At 36.0% G+C, this 19952-nt stretch overlaps 1 protein-coding gene across 1 annotated transcript in view; it reads left to right on the plus strand.

The window, feature by feature from the left end:
* Window positions 1–766: 766 nt before the first annotated feature.
* spz4 (Spaetzle domain-containing protein 4) overlaps window positions 767–19952 on the plus strand; it is an 88646-nt gene continuing 69460 nt past the window's right edge. Inside the window, exon 1 of the mRNA XM_073969447.1 lies at window positions 767–1809. Coding sequence (XP_073825548.1) covers window positions 1759–1809 — 51 coding nt within the window. The 5' untranslated portion in view covers window positions 767–1758. The remainder of the gene's footprint in view (window positions 1810–19952) is intronic.

The raw sequence follows: 19952 nt of genomic DNA on the forward strand, positions 1-19952 counted from the left end.
TTCCGAAATTTGGTGTGGGAGGTACCCGAAGGAGTGGACCGATTGAGTCCATATTGGCACCTCATCTATGTCTGGTAGAATTTCACGATGTGTGAAGTATGGACCAGATCGGTTACTACCTTTAAGATTTATCGTTGGCACATGGTCGCTTAACATCCAGGCGATTTTATACGGTAGGGGATTACTTCCTGAAATATATGTATATCGCTCTTTCTAAAGGAGAACTGTGGAATAGTCAATTAACCACCTTAGCTCCCGACAAGATCCCTCCTCCTTTCTCAAGCGGGCTTGGGACCGTCTTCGGCGGGATAAAATTATACCATAGTAATAGGACCTCGCGGACAATGTGCGCAACAAATTTCAAACCATAAATTAAAATAACAAGTCTGTAAAATGTTTCTCGTAAATGTTTCACCTAACCGACCAAAACCAATTTTCGACCACTTTTACTCTGGTAACCCTACTAACAAAATCTTCTCTGTTATTGTTGTCGTGGGATTTGTTTGTAGTGTAATTGTGAAGAACAAGAAAAAAAAAAAACAACATAAAGAGTAGTAAGTCAGTCTCGATGGCTCAATAGTTACGACGGTATGGATGGTCTGTGCTGGTTCGGTGTGGTGTTGGGTGTTTGTTTATAACGAACAAACGAACGAACTTACAAACGAACGATAGCTCAATGATGGTAACTGTGACTGGAACTCTGTGTCTGTGTGTCACAGACGAGACCAACAGACCAAACAGCCAACAAAAAACAGCCAAACAAAACAGTTGCAATCGTGAGTGCAAAGCGTGTGAACGTAAATTTTCGGATTGAAATACGATTTGTGAAAGAAACAAAAAAAGCAACGAAGAAGAAAGAAATTACAACAAGTAAAACCGTAGCTATTTTTGAATTGCGGAAAACAAAGATTTGTGTGATTTTCTTTTGTCACAAAAAGGAAATATCTAATACAACGATTTTCCCAGACCTTCTCCACCCACCTCCTCCCCCGGCAAATGTAAAGGGAGGAAAAATATGAAATATTGAAATTTTGCCACTACCAAGCTTTTGTGTTTTTTTTTTGTGAAAGTTTTTTATTTGAGTGACAAAATATTGAAAGAAAAAAAAATTTAGTGAAATAAAAATTGTGAAGTTTTGTAAAAGTTTTTTTTTTTTCGTTGAGGTGTTCACTTCACTTCGCTTCACATTGGGTCTAAACGTGCAGTGAAAATTAATAAACACGCTTTCAAGCGACAGCTAAAAAAAATAGAAAAGAAAAAATTAGTGCTGTGTTGTGATTTGAAAAATAAAAATAAAAGCGAAATACCAAGTGTTTTAGGGGCTTTCATTGGCCCGGCATTCATATCAAATTCTGTGCGTTAATTAAGTTGTCGTGAATTACAGAATAATTAAAACATAACGAAACAAGCAAGCGGGCAGCCAACAACAACAAAAAGTCAACCAAACCCCCTAATAAAACGGTGAACCAGAAAACACCTTCGTTTTCATTAATCAAATCACAAAGAAAAGAAGCAGAAAGCAAGCAATACCTACAACAAAATTACTTCTAAGCTTGCCCTGTGGCATGACAACAACAATAACAAATTAATAGCTTTCAACACCATTTGACAACGTTGTTTGGTGTTCTACACTTTTAAACTCTAGACAATTTTTTTCAACACCACCAACAACAACCTCAGCTCCATTACCGATATCAATAACATCACTGTGAACAACCGAAAACAACAATAACTTCTAATTTCAACATCATCAACGATATGGAATATATAAACATGGATAAACGTTTCAAAATCTCCAAAATATTAATTGTAAGTAATTTTTGAAAAAAAAAAAGAAAAAAACAAAATGTTGTAATTTATGTATCCGACTTAATCATTGGCTGATTATCGTGTAGTGATGTTCGTGTCTTAAGTCTTTTGTTTTATGTAATGTTTATGGCCTTTAAACCTATTACATCATTAGTTAACTAGTTAGTTCGGGTTAGTTTCTTGTTGCAACCGTAGACACCATGTTGCGTGGGGAGGTATTATAAATAAGTTTCATTTCTAAGAATGATCAATATGACATGTTTTATTTGAAAAGATTTGTTTACACATAGCTAATGATTTCTACTTGTTAGGAAATATTGTCAAGTTGGGGGCCCTTAAATAAATTCAAATAAATGTTTGATAAGTTTCGGTCTTAAGTCTTTTGTTTTTGTCATATAATATTGCAATAGTGTGTTGGAGTGGAACACCAAAACTGAGATCAATTTCATAGTAATGCAAATGTGATTGTGAATTGTTACAAAATTCTAGATCATTTGAATTTTTATACCCTCAGCCTTTCGGCTAGAAAGGGTATATACACTTTGATACGACTAAAAATGTGCCTCATAGAAATAACGGTTTTAGACCTCAAGTATGTTTGAACGAAACTCGTTTCAGACAATTTGGAGTCGATTGAGCCATGTCCGTCCGTCTGTCTGTCTGGCTGGATGGTGCGCACGATAACTCTCGAACGGATCAACCGATTCGAACCAAGTTTTGGGTATCGTAATATTTTGTCCAAACTTAGTTTAAGTTCGAAGATGGACCATATCAGTCCTTCCGGTTCTTCCAGATATAGATCAGGTTCGAATATGGAGTTTATCGGTCCACTCCTTCCAACAACACCAACTAAAATGGCAAACCCGCAAGATAATACCCGCAGGTAGTTTTTGATTGGTGCAGACTTTGCACATCGTATTATTTCATCCAGTCATGTATCAGATTGGAATATAGACAATATCCATTACCAAAATCAATAGGTTTTTGTCCTCTGTGGGACCCCTGTAGCGTGATTACAAAAACACGGAAAAATGGAATGTATTACCTACTATTGCGATATCTCCGTTATTTGGCCACCTACGCCAACCTACTTTGCATCATTGTAAAGATGGGATTTTCTACTTTCATAGTCACGCTTTGCTTTTGGAAGGTCCCCAACCAAAGCTGTGATATTTATCATTAAAATTAAAATCGCCAAAAAGAAAATTTGAGTTTCATTAGCGACTATTGTGATAATTTCGTTGTTTGATATACTTTTGATATACCCCTTATAGATGGTGAGATAATTGCTTTGGAATAAAACGTTGACTTTTTCTCCAAATAAGTTTTTTGCCCATTCCGATCCCTGAATATTATCAGGCCATCACCAAAATCAGTAGTCTTCCTCTCCTCCGGGACCCCCATTAACCACCAAAATTTCGTAACGATCCGATCAAAATTGCGAACTGTAGAGTGATTTAAACAAAAAATGGAAAAATGGGATGTATTACTGACTATTGCGATATCTCCGTTATTTGGCCAACTACGACAACTTTCATTGTCAGGATATTTTCAACTTTCATTGTCAGGTTTTGCTTTTGGTTAGTGGTATACCTGGTAGAAGCTGCGATATTCGTATTGGAAAAAACGTTGACTTTTTCTCCAAATAAGTTGTTTGCCCATTCCGACCCAAATCCAAAATCGACTCAGCTCGTCGAGACATTCATTTTGGTATATATAAGTATGAGTCTACGTCCAACATTTGCGTTACAGACTTTTTAATACCCTCAACACATAGAGGTGTAGGGTATAAAAAGAGAACAATTGTTTTTTTTTTTTTAAATTTTCGAAATACAAATTCTCTCTATGGCTAAGGACAACCCAACATACTAAAGTTGTTTTAGACAATATTACAAAAAAGTTTTACAGTCGAAATCGCTTATAACGACGAAATCCGAAAGTCCCGAATTTCTGACCTTTATAGCTCAGACAAATAAATATCGCTTGTAATGACATCGTTTATAACGATATATCGGTTGTTGTTGTAACAGTGTTTTATTATTATGTTTGTATGTTCGTTCTCCTGTTCAATCTGTCTCTGGGTCTATCTCCAGTTCCAGGAAGGTGGCTACTTCGATAGGATGTAACCACAGATCCACTGGAGTCAGATGAGTAGGCTTGGCGGGCCAGTTGAGTAGGTGCTTAGTATCGTGAGGGCCCATGCCGCATACTGGGCAGATGTCTTGCACGGTGCGATCGACTCCCGCCCAATAGGAATTTAGGCGACTGCAATATCCCGAGCGTAATAGAGCCAAAACTACTCTGGTTTGTCGTGGCAGCTGACGCTCTTCAGCTGCGATAGATGGGGGATGTACTCCGATGACTGCATTCACACAATAATTGCTTATGGTCTTAGCAACTGTGTCCGTGTGAATGCTGTTCAAACCTGCCTGATTTGCCTGTTGATCTAGAGGTTCTCTCCTATATTGTTGGACCTCCGTCTCTAGAGCATGAATATCCTTATTCATATGCTTGGTGTATCGGTGGCCAGCAGATAGTGATTGGGATGGCTCTCACGAGCAAGTACTGCAACGATAGCATCTCATTATGTTGTCGTACTGGAAGAATCTTTGCCTCCTCATGTAGATGGTCCACTGTAGATTTGAGGAGGCACCCTATTGCTGTTCTCAGGGCGGCGTTCTGACAAATTTGAATCTTATCCCAATGCGTGTCACATAAATTCGGGGACCCAACTGGCGCCGCATAGCTTACCACAGACCGACAAGGTTTCTTTATCTGCACCCCAAGTTGTTCCGGCTAGGGACTTAAGGACCTTGTTCCTACATTTCAGTTTATCGCAGATAGCTGGCATGCGCGGACGACGTGAAAGTGGTGTCAAATGTGACCCCTAGAATTTTGGGGCAGTTTGTGATCGGAATTCTGCTACCATCGAGCCTGAGAGCTTGACAGTATCTAAGACTTTTGATAAGTCAACCGCCACCATCACTGTTCTATCACACGGCCGCTCCTGGTTGAGTCCTCGACAAATATGTGTGGAGATGGCATGCAGCGCTATTGTTGTGCTGTGGTGCTTACGGAATCCATGCTGATGATCGGCAACTTGATAGCTATTTCTAATGCTGGGGAGGACTAAGGCCTCAAGGGTCTTCGCTACAGGTAACAAAAGCGAAATCGGCCTGCACGATTCACCTTTGCTGGCATCCTTGCCTGGATTCAGTAGCGGAACCACCCTGCCCATTTTCCAGACTTCGGAAACAATAAGGATGGCTAGCGACAGGTTGAGAACTTTAGTGAGATACTCCACTACCGGCTTATCCAGTTGTTTCAACATTACCATGGAAATTCCGTCAGGGCCCAACGCTTAGGATGATTTAGCGTTCCTGATGTAATTCGCAACATCATCCATTGTAAACTGTGGTGGTTTATTTTCCGCAGGAAGAAATCTAATGCGACGTAACACTCGTTTCTTCGCCCTGTCACCCGTAACGTCGCCAAACGTGACTGAGGTCCTGTCATCCCTCCTTCCGGGGTTCGAGAGTGACTTAACCGTTGTCCTCAATTTACTTATACCGACTCCAATGTTGCAACTCTTCAGTTTATTTAATAACTTGTTCCGCTTATGTTCGCCGACCAGCCCGTTAACTTCCAGTGTCAGCTCCCTGACTCTGGGGTCGTCGGGGTTGGTTCGACGCCTATGCTGGGAAATTTGGTCTTACTTCGGGTATTCGACCAGCAGGTATATGGCGAGCGGTTGCAGCATTGATGATGTCTCGGAACGTCCTTTCCGCTACCCGAACATCAGAAGGATTGGGCAATTCTCTGAAGCGGTGATTGGTGAACTCTCTGAAACTCGGCCAATCAGCTTTCCCATGATTGACGAATGTGCGGCGTTCAGAGGTGATGAAATCGGGTGGTCTGCAGATGGAGATAATTATGGGGAGATGGTCTGATCCAAGGGAAATTACGGGTTGCCAGGTGACGTCATTTGTCAGACCAGGTGACGCGATGGTTATGTCTGGCGATGGTTATGTAGGGGCGTTCTCATTGACCGAGCAAAACGTACAGCTATCAATCTGCTCAGCCAGCGCTATACCCCTCTGGTCGTTTCCGAGGGCCGAATGCCACATCTTATGATGCGCATTAAAGTCCCCCAGGACCAGACGATTATGACCTTCCAAAAGCGGGCTAATTTCAGGCTTATAATCTGAGATACAGCTATTACTAGGCGGGATATGTACGTTCAGCAACTCTATCTCGGTAGTTCCACACCTGACTGCTACCCCCATATATTCCATGTACGGGTCGTTAGAGGCAGGCTCAAGCGAGATAGGTCCGTATTGAACAGGCTGGTGCAAAAGGAAAGCTAATCCCCCGCCTCCACATCTGGTGCGATCATTCATTATTACGTTGTAACCATCACAACGTACTGAACTGTGGTAGTTCAGCATGGTTTCCTGCACCTCCGCGACCTTGATCTTCTTCCGATTCATAAAGTCCACTATTTCATCGATCCTACCTCGGAGCCCATTGCAATTAAATTGCAAAAAGGATGCATTTTCTGGGATTGGGACAACAACGGCTGGTGTTAAATGCTGCGCGTGCGGCTGCTGTTGGGGGGACTGCGGGGGCCGACGACGAAGGAGTTGCGTAATCTGACGACGATGACTCACTGGGGGCTGTGTTTCCTCCTTCCCGGCACGAACCAAAAGCAGACATTCCGGGATATGCCGCTCCCAGCACAGAAAAACGAAACAAATACAAACACATGTACACCGAGGTGGCAGCCGCTGGCCGGAACGCTGATGTTGTGTGGTGCCGGGTCAATCCGGTACAGAGAACCGGTACAGTGAACCCATGCCATGGGATTGTATATATCGGTTGTAACGTCGTGTTTGTGGCAAATATTTGGACTTTGCTATCGGTTATAACGACGAAACATATGAAGAAGAAATATTTTACTCTACTTTTTGTTACATTTTTCTCAAACTTAAACAAGCTGTCAAGAATATACACTGCTGCCCACTTGAATAGAACCCGCTACCAAAAATTTTATTTTTTAACCTCCATTTTTCCGACTTATATGTACATGATATGATTTGTTAAAGTTTTGTTTATATTTTATTTCATGTGTTTGGAGTAAACTTAGTCATTCACTTGTATTCAAATCCGATTTATATAAGAATTATACAACGAAAGTAAAATAAAGTAACAAATTCAAGTAAAAAAATTGACCCCCCCACTCCCCTTTAAAACTAGGGTATACAGAAAAATTATTGCTCTGTTCCCGAACCTGCAAGAAGCTACTACTTTTTACTACGATAACATTTTTCCTTTATGTTATCGAAAAAAAATAGTAGAAATTAGTAGATTCTTGTAGTACTGGAACAGACCTTATATTAGAATATCGATGATATTCACTCCATATTGAAAACTAAGTACTTTCAGTCAACCATCAATAGGCTTCTTTCTCTGTGAGACCCCCATCAACCCCCAAAATTTCGTGAGGATCCGATCAAAATTCCGCCCTGTAGTGTGATTGCACGAAAAAAATGGAAAAAAGGAATGTATTACCGACTATTGCGATATCTCTGTCGTTTGACCACCTATGACAACCTAATTCACATCATTGTAAAGGTGATATTTTCTACTTCCCTTGCCAGGTTTTGCTTTCGATATACCTCTTACAGAAGAGAGGTATTCGCTTTGAAATAAAACGTTGGCCTTTTCTCCAAATAAGTATTTTTCACATTCCGATCCCTGAATAATATTGGAACATTACCAAAATCAATAGGTTTTTTCCTCTGTGGGACCCCCATTAACACCCAAAATTTGACGATCCAATCAAAATTGCGGCGCTTGGCGTGATTACAAAAAAATTAAAAAATGGTATGTATTACCGACTATTGCGATATCTCCGTTATTTGGCAACCTACGCCAACCTGTTTTACATCATTGTAAAGATGGGATTTTCTACTTTCGCAAAAATGAAAAGTTGTGTTCTATTAGCGGCTATTGCGATATCTTCGTTGTTTGACCACCTACGAACCTATGTCCGTTACATCGTTGCAAAGGTGATATTTTCTACTTTCATTAGCAGCTTTTGGTTTTGATATACGCCATATAAAAGCGGAGATATTCGATTTGAAATAAAATGTTGACTTTTTCTCCAAATAAGTTTTTTGCCCATTCCGACCCCTGAATATTATCCGACCATCACCAAAATCAATAGGCTTCTTCCCCTCTGGGACCTTCATCACAAGGTTTAGATGGACAGACGGCCGGACACGCATAGCCAGATCGACTCAGCTCGTCGAGACATTCATTTGGTATATATGTATATGTATGGGTCTACGACCATTATTTCGATGCGTTACAAACTTGTTGGCCAAAACCAACTTATAAGAATGCGTTTCGCTTATCAGTTTTCTATAAGTAGGGAGTGATAAAGGATTTTCTCTGTACACTGTAAATTATTTGTTGAAAATTGCAATGAAAATCATTGAGATTTTTTGTTGATTTTTTTTGGCGGTGTGTAAAAATTAACAAATTATATTGCAATTTATGGAAATGCGTAATTTCAAACACAAATTATTGCAAAAACAGCGGTTTCAACAGAATATTACTTAATTTCAAACATAAAGTGTTGCAAAAACTGCAATTGCAACATAATGTGCTTGAAATTAAACACAAATAGTAGTAAATCAATTTTCGCACAACAAAAAATGTGCTTTTTTCAAGCAGAACAACAACAAAACTCAAAATAACGTGTTAGCTGCTCGCGGTTCTTTGTTCAAAGCGGACGAAAGATTGTGAAAATGTTGTTTTTTATACCCTATACCACAATGTGGAAAAGGGTATAATAAGTTTGTTTTCCCAAAAATTCATGTAACGCCGCGAAATATTCGTCGTAGACCCCTCATGTGGTATACCAAACTTCATATCTCGACGAGATAAAGCGATTTAGCGATGTGTGTCCGTCCGTCCGTCTGTCCGTCCATTAAAAATTGTAATCAAGCTAGAGGCCGCAATTATGGACCGATTGTCACGAAATTTAGTATGGAGGTCGGGTTTGGACCAGAATAGAACTGATTAGTTTTTGGCGATGATCGTGAAATGTTAAAGGGATTAAATGGACCAAAAACAAAATTTTTGCTCGATTTTGTAGCCGCTCTGTAGGTCGCAATAATAGTCCGATCGGCGCGAAATTTTAAACGTAGTTTTGGTTTGAGATGAAGAAGTAGCGTGCAAGTCAACGGTATGATCGGATAATATTTAGCGGGTTAAATTGATCAAAACTTTTGTGTGAAAATTGGTAAAATTTCTAATGCACATCTTATAACAGCTAGCCCGGAAAGCTAGTGCACAGGGATAGTGGTATAGGGTATCACATGGTCGGCCCCGTCCGACTATAGTCTGTTCTTACTTGTTTTTTTAATAAATCCAAATAAAAATAAGAAGTAAATAAAAAGCCAATAAACATATTTGTGAAAATGTGCTTAAAAGTTGTGCCATAATGTGTAAAATAGTTGTTAATGTCATAAATAATTTTATTTATCATAATGGTTTAGAATTCTTCAACCAGATTGTATATAATTAAATATATACATAACCGTTCAAATTTTACAAAAAATTTCCACTAAGTAAAATTTCCACAGAAAATTACACACATTTAATTTTATTTGCTTGCTAATAAAACTGAAAGTAAAAAATTAACGCCTGAAATTCAATTAACACAAAATGGCAAAAAATTAAAATAAAAAAGAAAACACAAAAACTATACAACAAAAATACTCAAGACAAACCAATCAGTCGATCACCATGCGATTTCCATTATTTTTCGTTGTCTTCTTTCCGACAATTTTCTTTTCAATCAAGCAAATAGCCAACAAATTGGTCTAAATTAAACCACAACAATTAAGAGCCTGTGTTTGAGCAGCCATCGTTTGCCAAGCTATTATCGGCACTATCACTAGTCATCTAAAAACTCACACTATAAAAAACTGCATATCATGCATATTAAAATCAGCCGTATAGGCAATAGAATATCTATCTACGATGGCTCAACCATGTGACGAAAAAATTGAAAAGAAGAAGAAGCAGATGACACAAAAAACAAAAACGATGACAAACACCGTTAAACATTGAGCCAAAGCAAAAGCCACCCAAAACGTAATCGTCATCGCCATCAAAATCATCCACATCATTAACATCATAATACTAATAAAGTGGTTTGAAATATTAATATTTTTCTTTAAAAACATTAAAGTAAACTTGAACTTTTCCTAAAGTCTCTCAAACACACACACAAGCTATTACCATTTACGATTATTACATCCATTTTTATATGAATGTGAAAATTATTATAACCATTGAGTTTGGTGAGTGTGTTTGTGTTTGTTTTTTATGCAAATGTTTAATGGGTATATAAAAGACAACAACAACATAAGTTTCACTTTCTTTAGTTTCAAATATTATAAGCAAAGGCAAAAAGTAAAAAAAAAACTTAAAAAGTCAAGTTATTTTTTTTAAACCAACTCACCTAAATGGCTATGTTGTCGCCTTGTGTGCAAGGGTTTATATGGGTGTGTTGTTGTTACACCTTAAACTGTCAATGTAGTTGCGTTATATTTTGATTAAAAAAAGCGAAATGAAAACAAAACAGCTGATTATTATCACATATGGTTGTGAAATTATAAGTTTGATTTTTTATGTTTGTTATTTTTTTTCGTTTTGGTCAACTGACCAAACAGAGAGTTTGTGTCTTAAGTTTTTTGTTTGGGTTGGGTGTTTGTTTAGTTTCTCGGTATTTTCGCAATCTATTTTAGGTAAAAATATAAAAAATAAACAAATTTATTTTTGGACATCTATTCCTTTTGATTTTTAATATAAAATCCAAATTCTATGGGAAATATAAAAGGGTTATAATTACATTCTAACTACTCTATAACGTCGCCACTGGGCATGAAGGATCACTGCGTTATAGAAAAAATTCGTTATAAAAACGTTGGTTATTGGAAAGTCCGCTTGTATTTGCAAATACTCTATGAACAGTTTATTATTTTATTTGTTCCACTAACTGACCGTAGAATATATCGACGCCTCCAAACAATAGTATGCTAAGTCGAGTTAGCATGTTTTCAAGTTCTTTACATTTTTATATTTAACGTCCTTTTTTTTATTACTTAAGTCTATAGATACAAAATCCTTACAGACTAGACTACTAACTAATTATATACAAAAACTGAATTAATTTCAACCGTTGATGTAGAAACTATGTGTTAAGGTATATGATTAATTTTCTTTTTAATGACTCACGATTTTCAGAAAGATCTATAAGATTATATAATTTGTTAAATTCAAGAAGGAGACGGCGAAGTGGATCGTTCTTTTCATAATCGGATGTAAAATAATTAATATGAAGAAGTGAGTAATTACGTGTGGGTCTAATAGGGGCATAAAAACGGATTCTGTTTAATAGAAAATCTGAAATTATTTTGCCATGAATTACGTTTAAAATAAAAGTTACATTTAGCATTGTCCGACGACTTTTTAATGTGGGCAACTTTATTAAGTTTAATCTATGTTCATATGAGGGTAAAGTTTGTGAATTCCAACCACGACCTCTCAGGCAAAACAAAAGAAACTGCTTTTGGACAGATTCAATGACCTTAGCATGAATAGGATATGCAGGGTTCCAAATAATAGATCCATACTCCAGATTGGAGCGAACAAAGGATACATACAATTGCTTTGTGACTAAGGGATCTAAGAATTCCTTACTCCAACGCTTAACAAATCCCAGGTTTTTATATGCTTTAGATGTGATCAAAGAGATGTGATCCTAAAAGAATACCAAGGTCCTGAATGGAATCTATTTGTTCAACTTTAGAGAAATTCAAAAAATAGTTACTTTGTATCTTTCTAAGACGGAAAAATGACATATGTTTGCATTTTAAGGTGTTCAGTTCCAGTAAATTTATGTCACACCAGTTATAAAAATTGTCTAAATCAGATTGAAGTACTAACTGGCCTAATTCATGATTAAAAGAGTGGCAAATTTTAACGTCATCCGCGTACATTAATACTTTACAGTTTCTCACTACATTTGGCAAGTCATTGATAAACAATGTAAATAAGACTGGGCCAAGGTGGCTGCCTTGGGGAACTCCAGATTTCACATAAATTTTGTTAGAAATGGCACTACCCAATTTCACAGCTTGAATTCTGTTTGATAAGTATGATTCTATCCAATTTAACGACGATGTGGAGAAGCCCATAAGATATAGCTTCAACAATAGTAGTTTATGATTCACCTTATCGAACGCTTTACTAAAATCAGTGTAAATACAGTCCGTCTGAAACCGATTTCTGAATCCATCATTTACAATCGTTGTTAATTCTAAAAGATTTGTGATAGTGGATCTATTTTTCCGGAAGCCATGTTGGAAATTGGATAAAATCGATGAAACTCGAAATGATAAAACGTCGGTTATCATTTTTTCAAATAGTTTTGGAATTGCATTTAACTTAGCTATTCCTCGGTAATTGGATGCATCCGTTCTACTCCCCGACTTAAATAACGGAATAATGAAAGACTGTTTCCAAATTGAAGGAAAGTAACCAGTATTTATAGATTTATTGAACATGATAGAAAGAGGCAGAGCAAGATTTTCTGCACAATTGTTTAAAATACATGAAGGTATTCCGTCAGGGCCAGGAGTAGTAGAGTATTTTAAGTTTTTTAAATTACTTAAAACTGCAGACACGTCAACTGTTGGTAATTGTATAGGGGGATATTCAGGAATACAGTAGGGATAATGAAAGGAGTCAACGTGTGACTTATCACTATATGTCGTTTGGAAGAAAGATGCAAATATATTAGACATTCCTTCATCATCAGTTGCAACCATTGATTTGAATTTAAGTGTTTTGGGGATAACGTTAGAACGACGCTTACTATTTATAAATCCATAAAAGGATTTAGGATTGTGTATTAAATCGTTTTTTATTTTTGTTATATATTTTCCATAGAGTTGTTTGTTTAGTAAAGTATATTTCGATCTCATAACCGAATAGTTAGTGAAATCGATAGGATTGCCAGTTTTTTTAAACATTTTGTATAGTTTATTTTTCTTATTTTTTACTTTCGATAATGTAGGAGAGTTCCATGGTGGGCCAGATTTACCAATGATTGATGTTTTCGGAACAGATTTAGACATCAAATTATTTAAAGTTTTGTAAAATATGTTAATCATCTCATCAAGGGAGGATACCGATTGAAAAAATGACCAATCTGTGGCATTTAACAAAGAATTTAATTGGGGATAATTAGTTCTGGTAAAACTATATTTAGGTAAATCTAAACATTTTTTGGCAGATTTATTTACAAAAAGAGCTGAGGTGACTTCTATTATTAAAGTAGGATGGTATTTATCCTCAGGTGTGACTAGAGGATCACATCTATGTAGTAGCATATCACGCGGATGACTGGCAAACACCAAGTCAAGGAGTTTATCTAAACAGTTATAAACATTATTAATTTGCGAGAGACCAAAGCTAAACAAAGGACTAAGGAATTGGTTGGTACGTTCATTAATTTGAATAGGTAAAATATCAATATTGTCACTAGTCTGAGACCATATAATATTGGGTAAATTGAAATCGCCAAGTGATATTAAAATGTCGTTGGTTTTTGCTGATTGAAAAGTATAAAGGATAGATGAGATGTGTTTCATATATATTTCACTATCAGAACATGGAGGTACATACGAACAAGTTATATAAATTGATACGTTTTTTAAACTCACTTTAACAGCAACAATTTCTATATCACACGCTAAAGGCAAAGGAATTTGTTCAGATGAAAACTGGGAAGAAACTGTGATAAGGACTCCACCGCCTCTGCTTTTAATAGTATCAACGCGGTCATGTCTAAAGATCTGAAATTTATGACAAAGAATTTCGGTATCGAGTACACTGTTGTGAAGCCAAGTCTCAGTAAATGCAATTATATCAAAATTAAATTCAAAACTTTCGATAAAAAGGGATGATAATTTCGTGTTGAGTCCTCTAACATTTTGATATGCTATACTAATATCATTGACAAAAGGTATAATATTTAGTTTTTTGATTGAGATTTAGGTAAATAAGCAATATCTGATTTTGGGATTTCTTTAAAAATAAATTCATGAATTAAGGCTTTTACTTAAATTCTGTCAAATTTTGGTAATGATCGAACAATCCGAACAGAAGTTATAAACAAATATTTCCTTAGCATAGTACTGAAGGTCAAAGAAATTTCCAAACTTTAAGAGCTTGTCCTGCAAAACTCGCTTTTCAGAATTAGCAAACTATTATTTGGAGGTGTCGAACGTCCTTTAACTTAAATTCTGTCTAATTTTGGTAATGATCGGTCAATCCGAACAGAAGTTATAAACAAATATTGACTAAGCATAGTACTGAAGTTCAAAAAAAAAATCCAAACTTTGAGAGCTTCTCCTGCAAAACTCACTTTTTACACTTAGCATACTATTATTTGGAGGTGTCGATATTTTCTTGACATTCTGCCCATTTTGCCATTATCCTAATGATGGTATACCAAATTGATACTATATAAAGTCTACCCCATTAAAATCCATAAAAATAAGATTTCCATTCCTCTCTACTAGTTCCCTTATTTTTCTATTTGGAATATGGTGTTTTTGGATTTCATCGAACCTTTCCTCGAAACCTTTCCGTCCAGTTCTGCTTGTACCGCAATGCGACCCGCATCTGTACGTCTTTTTTGCGAGTTCACTATCGCTCATTCTTATGACATGGCTTAGTCAACGCAATCCATGTATCTTGATGCGTTTAATTATACTGTGGTGGAATGTTTGTCGATAACTCAAAAAATGACTTTCAACATTCCACTACTGTAGTGCGATTCTCTAACTCATTTTTTGAGCTACCGACAAAAATCGGTAAAATAAAAACTCAAAATTATGAATGAAAAGTATGAATAAAGTTGACAACACTGTTGCTATCGGTAGAACTGATTTTGGTTGCTATCTTATCGGCAAATTTCGTTAATTACCGAACTTATAAGCATTTTACTGCTAAACCTAAATAACGACGGGACGTACACAAATATTTCACCAACCTACCAAAACAACGCTCTCTGAGCGTCCGTATTACCCAAATACGTTGAGTCCAAAATCATATTTAAAACACAAAATCCGGGACCGAAACCTACATAAATGTTTTCATTCGTAAAACAAATAATTTTCCTTTTCAATGAATTGTATTCATGTTTTGTTGGGCTTTTGTTTTTAAAATACAAAACACACACATACAAGCAATAACGTTCTGTCAATGTTAAATTATGCAACATACAAAAAGTCCCTTCAAGCATTTTTTATCGCCCATTACCCGAAGCAGTCACTCCCAGGCGATAGAAATACACATCCGCGATCTCGCATTCTAATTGAAGTAGGCACACCGTTCGGGAAGAAATGAACCACGTCCACGACACTACTTGTGAATGCCGCTTTCGAGACTTCCTAGAAGTACTTTTAGCGATAAAATTGGTTGTGACGAAAAAAAAACATTTTTTTTCGTTTTTCATTTTATCTGTTGTCATTCTTTTAGTTTTTATTTTTTACTATTCTAATTAATGTTCCAAATTACATACGTATTTAAAGAACTATCCTTAGATGAAATTGCCATCTTCATTAATTTTTGTACTTTTAAAAATGTTATGTTGCCTGGCCTGGGAATCAAACCCATGGCCTTAAGAATGCAAAGCCAACATGCTTACCACTGCACCACCGTACCTTATAAACACCAGATAGACTAAATTCTTATATTAGTTTAAGGTTGTACACGCCTCAAATGAACGTAAACAATCGAAGTGTCTGTATTGACCAGAGAAAGTGTCTGCCCAAATTTGTTAAATAATTTCTCGTATTTACAAACATATTTTTGAAACAATAGCGCTCATAGTTACGAAAAATATATAAAAAAAATATATAACAGCATCCAGACATTTTGAGGAATAAAATGAAACCTAAGTTGTGAAGGTTGGAGCTAAAGTATTCATGTTATTTGCAAAAATACGAAGAAAATATTACGAAAAAATTAAAATCATATTATTCTAATTTTATTTTTTTATGGTTTTATAGGAAAAGTTGGAGAAAAAAATGTTTGAGTTCTTCGGCAGTTTCGTCAAAATTTCACGCAATAATGATGATATTCCGTTGAAACAAATTTTTCGCTTATAGTTTTCCTATTGGATAATATTATTAGAACCTTATATTAAATCACAAGGAATTCCAATTGTGGCATAACGTTAAAATAATGTTATATTGCATATTACAACATTGGAGACGCATATAAACCGCGTAATTATGAAAATGACATGATGCGCATCCGATTTTCCAACACAGCGAATCAATCCCTTTTATTTGATGTACAGTTTGTCAAATTCTATTTGGCGTCCACGATGTAGCATCTGCTGCATTTAAGGGTGAAAAATACAGTAAAATGGTCATAATTTCCGCGAAGTTCATTTACATTTTATGCGCATCCGATTTCAATAATCACCATTAAAAAATACATCCTTCTATGCCGTTTCAATGCGATCCATCAAGAACCGTGGATGTAGCATCGCACTTAATTTTTAGAAAAAATCTATTATATCTCTGGATTAGCGATAGTTTTGAAATATCTGTTTTCGCGCAGTTTAAACACGCGTATCGATCTATTTATTTAAGTAGAACTGACACATCCAAAACGCGTTTTAATATGCGATATTTTCAAAATAATTTTTTGCAATTTTTCGAAATTTGAGGGGTATCATATCCGCCGATGTAGTGGGTGGATTTTTACACGTCGTGGCTTGATAGATTCAGAACATAAAAAAAAACTAAATTTACCCGGGTTTCCACGGAAATCGAATGACGTTTGTAAATTTTAAACCAAAAAAATTGGTTTTTGAGAAAAATTTACGCACAAAAATTTCGTGTTTAGGCGCAGATTACTGTGATCCTGTTAGGGCTACACCCTCGTGTTATACATTAAAAAATGCGAAATCGCGAGTATTACAATCAAATAATAAGCTTCTAGGGAAATCCAGCTGCGCGTCCCGATTAGAGCAAAAATTCAAAAAACCCCATTTTTCAGGTTTCAAAATGTCAGCATCCGTTTGAGGTAGATACAGTGGATATATTAAAAAATCATACATTAGAAACTTCAACTCTGAAGTGTGCTCTTTAACTTCTCCTTTGTGCATTAAGCTCTACATTGTGTTGAAAAACCACTAATTGTAAAATAATATAATGAAACTCGTTTATTTCAACGATTTTTTCCAATTTTTTTACATTAGTACGACCACAGCTTCCGCTCAAATTATTATTTTAAGAAACCCCTCGGTGAATCGGGCTAAAACAGTTTATTTTGCCGAAATGCGGTCAAAAGTTATGGTATAGTAAAACTGATCGCGAGTTACAATACCCCATACCTCAGTTTCAACATAAGTTAATTTTCTACAAAAAGCTTGATATATATTCTTGATCAGGATAAAAATCTAAGACGATCTATCTGTTGTAATCACTCTAGCGTTCATAATAATTGAGCTAGAGCGCTATATTTTAGAAGATGGGCTATATCAGACCACTTTTTGGTATATATAATGGTACCTCCCGATTTTCGGTATTTTGAGGATTTTAGGTAACATTTTTTACCGAACTAGCTGTAATTTGACAGCTGAGGTTCCTAGTAATCACAAACCATATCCACCAAACACTGCCAACATAGGTCCATGTTTTGGTATAGCCAACATATAACGGTACCTCCCGATTTGCGGTATTTTGTGGATTTTAACTACATTTTTGACCAAACTACCTGCAATTGAACATTTGAGGTTCCTAGGGGTCACAGAACATCTCCACGAAAAACCGTCAACATAGGTCCATTTTTTGGTATAGCCCCCATATAACGGCACCTCTCGATTTTCCGTATTTTTAGCTACAATTTTCGACAGAACTATTTGTAAGTCTACATTTGAGGTTCCCAGTAGTGGTCACACAACATCTTCACCAAAAACTGTCAACATATGTTCATGTTTTTGTATAGACCCCTATTTAAATTTTAAACATAGGTCCATGTTTTTGTATAGCCCCCATAAAACGGTGCCTCCCCATTTTATGTATTTTTTACCGAACTATCTGTAATACCATCGGTGCCTCCCGATTTTCGGTTTTTTGGATTTTACCTACAGTTTCTGATCCAAGTATCTTGAATTCGACATTTGAGTTTCCCAGTTGTCAAAAAGTTTATCCACCAAAAGCATAGGTCCACACTTTGATATATCCCCATATAAAGTTCTTAACTGATTGAATACATTTTTTATGTTTTTTTACCTTATTTATGTATCAGTTTTTTTACCTTATTTAGGTATCAGTGGTCTCATCGAAATAATGACTTTGGATCGCCAGTATGTTTGGACTAAATCCGATGCTGATGACTCAGAGTCACTTTAGCCATATCCGTCCGCATGTCAGAATAACTCTCGAACGTAGCAAAAGATTTTGTCCAAACTTATTTCAAGTTCTTCGGGAACACTTCCAATAAAAATTCATTTTTTGTTCACATGTTGCGCACCATAACTAACGAACGGGGTAACCGATTTGGTCCAAACTTTGCTCATCGTAATATATCTTCCCGACATTGATTAGGTTCGAATATCGACTATATAAATTTCATTTTTTGTTTTTGTTTGCAAAAGTGCAGATTCTGTACATTTATCGGATCCTTCAGAAATTTGTCCTCGGGGCCAAGCCCGTACTTCCTTAAATAATGGCTCTGAAAATCCCTGCCGTTGCCATGTAAAATGACTGATGAACAAGATTTCTTACGAATGGATTATCCGATTTGATCGAAACTTTGTATACCGTAAAATCTCATCCAAGCGCACAAGAAGTTCTTAAAATGTTTCTATTGGACATTAACTTCAGGCAGTCCGATTACAACGATAACATTTTGCCGTAGTAGAGTCCATGACATAATGACACAAAAGCTCTAAAAAATCCTATGAGGGCCAACGAAAGCGGAAAGTTGGCACGATAACTAACGAAAAAATCACTTCAAAAGTCGGATCCAGTTCCAAGATAGACTATGTCAATCCCATCTCTTAATGTGCAGTTTAAGCTCATCTCCGGCCGGGTTGACATTTTAATAACAAGTAGTCATTGTTATCATTGACTACAATATTACAATTTGTTTTTTCCTTAAGTTCACCGCTACAGTTATAGGTTCAGGGTATTTAGCTAATACCAGCTTCCTAACCAAAAAAATATTTAATTAGGAGGTTTTCAGAATTTTAATACTCATTTTTAGGGAGTGTTTAAACGTTCCGAATAACTTGAAATGCCAATGTAATTCGGTTCAGAAAACTGCCTTAAATCTATTGATAACTAAGTCAACAGTTACGGTTATATAGTCTGTAATACTCCAACATCGACCAACAACAAAATTTTAAGAGGATTTTTTCTGGCCACAGAGAACCAGAATAGTCGAATTATAGCTGATTCGATTGGTAATTTTCACTAATGAGGTCACATCAAAATATCGTCTATGTCAACAGATGTAATTTAAGCCACTATTTTTCATCGGAAAAATACATAAGTATGTAGGATGTTTGTGTTCATTTAACCAAATGACAAAATATTTATTATATTAAAGATAAACGAAAATTTCCCTTTAAACATTTCTCTATTAAAAATTAAACATGTTTTAATGTGCCATATTCGGTTAGGAGAAATACATCGTTTTTCTGTTTTCTTTTCAAACCATTTAATGTTTAATTTCACACCAAATTTAGTAACGCCAAGGTGTTTAGAAGAAATTTTCAAATATAATCAGGTGTTTAGCTTCTGATCTTTAACTGGACATAAAAACAACAATAATGACTATAATAATCATAATAATAACAATATAAAACGACAACAAACAACACAAGCAGACATCGATGACAACTGGCTGGTTAACTACTGAAATGTCTATAAACGGATAAATGTAACAAACAACTTTATTTTTATACACAGTAAGTCGGGAAAGCGATTTTTTCTCAATTACAGTGAAATTAAACTCTTCTCTGTATATTG

The sequence above is a fragment of the Musca autumnalis genome, unplaced genomic scaffold, assembly GCF_047663935.1.
Source record: "Musca autumnalis isolate F117 unplaced genomic scaffold, ASM4766393v1 scaffold_2, whole genome shotgun sequence".
Lineage (NCBI taxonomy): Eukaryota > Metazoa > Arthropoda > Insecta > Diptera > Muscidae > Musca > Musca autumnalis.